Raw genomic sequence first — 6,897 nt, forward strand, 5'->3', positions numbered from 1 at the left:
AGTTCATTATATCTAGTATTTGTGACTTTTGACTTTCTAATATCTATAGATTAAAAGTAATAAGTGTTTTTATTCACTCATGACAATGTATGATTGCCATATGAATATTTCAAATTAGGAAATATGAAGCTAAATATGACACTAATTCCGGTTATATATATGTACTCATTAATATTGGCCGAATTTGGTAATGGAAATTCACCGTCGAAACCAAAACATATATTAATATTTTTGATCGTCACTGATTGATTTTGAATTTAATTTTGTTGACTAGAATCTCAGTTTGTTTCATATTTAGCACTAAATTTATTCTTGATCGTACCAATATATATATGCATATTGTTGACTCGATCATGCAAAGCAACCACTAAAAAAGTTCTAGAAAGCAATCACTAATCTATTGTTTTGGTATGTTACATAATGTTCTTATATTGTTTTTTGTGTGTTACAAGCGTTCAAAAATATTAAATTTTATAACTGTTTACTAGAAATTAATTTTATATATATATATATTTAAAGAAGCATTTATGTTCCTCACTATCGTTTTGGTATGTTACATTTATAGTTCATATTTATATAATGCCATTTGTATATGAATATTAATCATATAACCCTTAATTGATTTGATAGATGCATTGATCATGGATTATGATGCCGATTGAATCTTATATTTTGACTTCGTGGACAATACAAACATACAAATATCATTTAATCCCTTAATTTAAACACCAAAACTCTAAAATTAAGGAATCAACACGTTAGAAACGTCAATTTGGTTATATTCGATCAGCTTAATTTTCAAAGTTAATATTGTTTTCTATATGATGATTTCTTAATTATAGTACTTTTCATACTTTTAAAATTGGCAGCTAAAATTAATTTCGTAGCCCGGACAAATCTCGCGAATAATCAATGCCACTAATCTCGCAAAGTAATATATTTTGGTTGACTCAATTATTGTGTCATAAATTAAATGTTTTAATTTTTTTTAGTCTATTCACTATGCGCAACGCGCAGTTTACCACCTAGTGTTTACATTAAAATACCAAAAATATCCATCAACATATTTAATAGACAATAACAAGAAAAAACAAGCTTATTCAAATCACAAACAGTACAATACACACATATATGAACATGATAATATAGAGCTTCCCGTAACTAGGATGTAGAATGGATGGAACAACCGATATTGTCCGGGAACGGAGAAAGCTAGTTATGGCGACGGCGGAAGTCAGTCAACGGCATCTAGCGGCGGTCTCACGCTGACAGTTGAAGAAAACTGCTGCAACTGGTAGACCGAGATCATTATCATGTGCAAACATACGAGTGTTGAACTGGTCTCTGTAAGACGGCACAGAAACAACACTTCCCCTACGGTTCTGCTTGAAAAGCAAGTACACAAATCGGTGGATCCCTATGTTTGGCCGAGGCATTTCGTACCCTACTATTTCATTTCCTGTTTTGTAGTTGACAATGTATATATGAAACTTAATTATTTGTGTCGTCTATAATTCACACACGGCGGTAACACTAACTCAAACAAATAGATCACAAGTCCAGATCATATCAAACTAATTAAGAGTGCATAATTATATACGTAGTTATTTTTCTTTTTGCTATTTTAGTTATTTTTATACTAAAATGAATTTAGACGTGGATTATAACTAGTCCGTAACACTAATACAAACAATAAGGTTACAAATTTGGATCATATATGAAACTAATAAAGAATGCATAGTTATATGTTATGACATTTGTCTGATTTGAGAGTAAATATGACTTACCAAATGTCACGTCGGTTGTCCCTGGGATATCGGTAACAATCCTGAGAATGATCATTTTACAAAAAACTCGTATATTTTATGCATCAATGATAAATCACATGTCTCTTAAAAAACTGAAAATATATTTTTTTACCAGTGCAAATGCTCCCTGAGATAAGGATCACTAGGTCCTGGGACATCCGGATCAGTCATGACCTGTTTCGAATATTCGACATTCATGAATATATCTACACGTGACACATCTATATACAAAAATAAACATATAACACACATGCATTCGCAACACATAATATATAGTCTGCTAGCGCGTAACGTTTTTTAAAAAGACACTGATATAAACTATATATTACCGAAAAACTAAAATGAATATGAGAAAATAAGAAGAATTTGAAATAGTTTTTAATGAACCATCGTCACGGTAAAATATATTCATAACTACTCTACCACAAAATTCTTCATAAAACTAAATTCAGTATTTTTACTTTCGGGATCGATGAATAACTGATTTTTGGTTATTTTTTTGCAAATAAGTTAAAAATAATTTGGCAGTTTATATCTTAAAGGGTTTTCTGCAAAAAAAACCTTCAATGTGGTTTTTTTTTGCAAATTAATCCGCGAACTCAAAAACCCACGGGTCAACCCTCCAAGTGCCAGTCAAACCGCAATATAACCATCGGCCGTATTTATGTGTATTTGACTGTGTATAATTTTAACATTTTTTCAATACTAGGTCGTTTTGGCGCTAATTTTTTAATGAAAAAAATTTGTTGAACCCCACCTTCATTGTGCATTTACGCAAGCTCCCATGTCCGAGAAAAACAAGGTCATTTCGTTTTAGAAATCTATATAATTGCGTTTGTTAAGTAAACAAATATATTTGTTGGCCGAGATGGTTATATAGCATGCACATGGTATTTAAGGTTCAAATTTCAAACCACGAGTTCAACAAATTTTTTTCATTAAAAAATTAGCGCCAAAATGGCCTAGTATTGAAAAAATGTTAAAATTATACACAGTCAAATACACATAAATACGGCCGATGGTTATATTGCGGTTTGACTGGCACTTGGAGGGTTGACCCGTGGGTTTTTGAGTTCGCGGATTAATTTGCAAAAAAAAACCACATTGAGGGTTTTTTTGCACAAAACCCTATCTTAAACTAGCTAGAGTTATTTTAAAAGTAAGCAGGTAAGTGGTATTTTGTAAAAAGTACCTAGATTTGTTGTAAGTCTTTACAAAAACAAGAGGGGACAAAAGGTGTGTGCATTACATAAAGAGCAATAAAGGGAGAAAGATATATATTTTTAGAAATTTTCAAAAAAAAAAATTATTTTCAAGAAGTTATATCAAAAAAGTTATTTTCGAGAAGTTATATGTGATGCACTATGCGTACCAAAGTGAAGAATGACCTCATGTCACCCCCATGAACTTCAACCTTTGGTTTGTTTGTAACTGCAGAAGGGAAAAGTTCATGGCCATTGTAGACTTGCTTGTCGCAGTTATAAGTCACAGTCATTTTCACTGCCTGCAAACAACTGTCCACAACGTCTCCGATCACTCTTCCAACCATAAGTGGGTCTGCTGAAATCCGGGCCATCTCGATTGCTTCTTTAAGAGTACAGAAGAAACAAAGAATAAGTTTGAAAGATTAAACGTTTAAGAATAAGGAAATAGTGTTTGATAGGATTGTGTGTATGTGCTGGTGTGGGGATAGACAAGTTTGAGCTTGCTTTGGGCCGTGTGATCGGATTTGTTAATGCGGATTTAATGAAGACATAAAATCAGAACAACATGAAGACATAAAATCAGAACAACATGTACTTATAGGATTTAAGAGAATAAGTGTCATTGTGAATTTGATTTGACGTCTTCTAGATCCCCACACCAACACATACACACAAGACGTCATCCACTAAAAATGTATGAGTTGGCCTTTTACGAAAACAACCACCTTTTTTTTTTGTTTGAGCAACAACAACAACCTTTTTAAAAGTCTACATAGATGGCATCCACTAAAAATGTGAGTAAATTTGCAGATGTATCAAGTTTATTAAACTAGGTTGGCCCAAATAAAATGTAAGTTTAGATTTTTGGAAGGAGGCAAGTATTCTGTATTCACATGAAAATTGATAATCTCCAAAATAACGTAATGGATTACGTGATGGCAGTTCAGTAATGTTGTACCTAAATTTGTATTATAAATCTAAGATATTATTCTTGTAGTAAGATAATTCATGGAAAATCTTAGAAAAAAATTAAAACTAGTAGCCAAGTTATTTCATTTCTACTTTCAATTGATTATAATCACATGGCTGTAAGAGAATATCAGCATTCGGGAAAAAAAAAAAAAAAAAAGAGAAACGCAATATGTTGATGTTCTTCTCTAGCCATTATTTAAACAGAAGTCGAATTTATCAAGTGGTGGCATTGGGAATTTAGCTTTTTCCTTTTCCTTTTTATCTGAATTTTAAATTTAGTTCGTATTTTTGGTTGGAGTTTTAGTAAGTTCAGAAAATTAAATTATATTTTATATTTAATTCATGAAAACATTTTCATAGATCAGCGAAATATCCGTCGGAATATCTATTGCGAGAATGAAAGACATCTAAGTACATAAAATTAATGATAGAAATCTATTGTAGAAGTGATATATAATATTTTCTAATTAGAAAAACTTATTTTATTGTTTAATTAGGATTTACCTCATTTGTAACTATGAAAATGTATTGTATTCATTATGATAACTAACAAAAATTAATAATATCATATAAGTGAAACACAACTAAAATGAACACTATATATAAGAAGGGCTTTTTGCAAAAGTGACTCAAAACTTGGAGTCAAACAGAAAACTAACCTTTTCTTTTGACTCTTTTTTTTTGAGATTTTAACCCTACACCTACATATTATCTACGAAAATGCCATTAACATTTTTTTTTTTTCGAAAATGGCTTCTTTACTGTCTCAACCTCATCTTCTTCAAGTATTTACAATATTGCCACTGCAATGAATAGTGGCAACAACCTTGTATGAACTGTTTGGAGCTTTTAATGCCCTTTAATGCACGTAAATCTCTTTACACTCTCTCTGTTTCAATTGTTATGAACTAAAAACAACATTTCTTTCACTTTCTCTCTATATTCATCCAAAAAACTCAAGCTTTTGATTCAAAATATGGGCTATGGTTGACAGAGCCATATTTCTTTCGTTTTGACTAACGGTTGCTTTCGTTTGAGGTTCTGGGTGGTTGGAGAAGACCCTGTGTGCAAACGAAGTCATCTCACCTAGTTTAAGGTACAAATTTGAATTTTTTTTCAAGATCTGTTCGCGTAGAAGACTTACTAGTAAGTCATCTGTATGTAGAAGACTTACTGATGAGTCTTCTGGTCAAACGGACGACTTAAATTAAGTCGTCCAGCTTTGTTTGTTAAAAAAAAACACTCCAGACGACTTATATATAAGTCGTCTACGAGAAACGGGCTAGTTTTGCATTTGACCGAATCGTGTCAGATCTTTGACTATTTCTGGACGACTTATAATTCAGTCGTCTCTGTGAAAGTTAAAATTTCAATATTTTATGAAAACTTGACGACTTACGTGTAAGTCGTCCTAGGTTAGTTTTGTAATTGAAAAATAAAACTTCATAATTTAACTTTAACCAGACGACTTAATATAAAGTCGTCCCTCCAGAAGACTTAATTTAAAGTCGTCCGGGGAAAGCAAAGTCGTCCAAAATTTTTCCCAATTTTCTGGTCAAACTTTGCTTATCCCGGACGACCTTAAATTAAGTCGTTTAGCTGGACGACTTTCATCTAAGTCGTCTAGAGAAAGTTAAATTTCAAGTTTTATTTTTCAATTACAAAACTAACCTAGGACGACTTACACGTAAGTCGCCAAGTTTTCATAAAATATTGAAATTTTAACTTTCCCAGAGACGACTGAATTATAAGTCGTCCAGAAATAGTCAAAGATCTGACACGATTCGGTCAAATGCAAAACTAGCCCGTTTCTCGTAGACGACTTATATATAAGTCGTCTGAAGTTTTTTTTTTAACAAACAAAGCCGGACGACTTAGAATTAAGTCGTCCCTTTTAATTTTCAATTGCAAAAGTGACCTCTTTAGACGACTTACCTTTAAGTCTTCTGGACGACTTCATTTTCTCTATGTTTACTAATGTGTTTTATTTTGAATATTTGCAGATGATTTTTCAGTTACATGCAGTGTATGGAGAATGGTTGTTGAGAGATTTCCGTTGGGATTTTGTGGTTGATGATCTCAAAGGAGCAAGATTGTTTTTATTGAATGAAGATTCAACACATGCTGAACTTGTTGCAATGACTCAAGAAGATTATAACCTGGACATGAGAACAGTGAGTGTGGAGATTAGCTACTCATTACCAGCAGAAATAATGATGGCTCCAGGCAGTCTTCCCATTCATGTTACAAGTGATAGACAAGTTCGAAACTTGCTGGAGATACTCAAAACCCATAGAGTATGTCTTTGTGTATCAAGCCGCAGCAAGGTCGAAACGGTTTCAGAGAAAAGGGATATTGATGAAGCTGGTGAATGGGAAAAAGATGTTGGTGATAATGATGAAGCTGGTGAATGGGAAGAAGATGTTGGTGATGATGATGAAGATGTTGGTGATAATGAGTTTGTTGAAGATGAAAATCAAGATGGGGAGGAGGAAAATGGGGAGGAGGATGCTGATAATTCTATTGTTGGTGAAACGGATCAGAATGGTGGGGATTACAGTCTTTATGGAAAAGTTCCAGATGAGGACGAGGAAGATGATGATAATATTTGTTTTGAAGAAATCCAAAAGACATATGCTAAGACAAATGCTATTGAAGGAGGAAAATCGAATGGTACCAGTATTTATGTCAACCAGAGTTTTGTTAGCAAGGGTGCACTGCTTTCAGAGCTGCGGTTGGCAGCAGTGAGGGGTAAGTTTTCTTTCAGATTATACAAATCAACGAAAACTCTCGTTGTGGCAACATGTCGGGTTAGCTATTGTGGATGGAAGGTCAGAGCGAGTGTCAAACATGGGACAAACACGTTTTGGGTAACAAAGTATGTGGAAAAACATTTATGCTCAGCGGGAGAC

The 6,897-nt window shown here is 33.1% G+C and overlaps 1 protein-coding gene across 1 annotated transcript; it reads right to left on the bottom strand.

Annotated features, from left to right (window-relative positions):
* Positions 1-1,002: 1,002 nt before the first annotated feature.
* On the bottom strand, positions 1,003-3,588 carry LOC106395474 (protein CENTRORADIALIS-like). The gene is made up of 4 exons (XM_013835923.3): positions 3,181-3,588; positions 1,921-1,982; positions 1,788-1,828; positions 1,003-1,459 (listed from the first exon to the last, which is right to left on the bottom strand). Exons 1-4 carry the CDS (start codon positions 3,382-3,384, stop codon positions 1,239-1,241), a joined length of 528 nt encoding a protein of 175 aa, XP_013691377.1. The 5' UTR covers positions 3,385-3,588; the 3' UTR covers positions 1,003-1,238.
* Between the last annotated feature and the right edge of the window lie 3,309 nt (positions 3,589-6,897).

The sequence above is a fragment of the Brassica napus genome, chromosome C4 (genome assembly GCF_020379485.1).
Source record: "Brassica napus cultivar Da-Ae chromosome C4, Da-Ae, whole genome shotgun sequence".
Taxonomy (NCBI): Eukaryota; Viridiplantae; Streptophyta; class Magnoliopsida; order Brassicales; family Brassicaceae; genus Brassica; species Brassica napus.

Excerpts from the sequence above, each read along its gene's own strand:
- LOC106395474 (XM_013835923.3), bottom strand. The coding sequence starts at position 3,384 with ATGGCCCGGATTTCAGCAGACCCACTTATGGTTGGAAGAGTGATCGGA. Across the intron at positions 1,829-1,920 it reads CTCAGGGAGCATTTGCACTG|GATTGTTACCGATATCCCAG; the intron begins GTAAAAAAATAT and ends GATCATTCTCAG. Across the intron at positions 1,460-1,787 it reads GACAACCGACGTGACATTTG|GAAATGAAATAGTAGGGTAC; the intron begins GTAAGTCATATT and ends ACTACAAAACAG.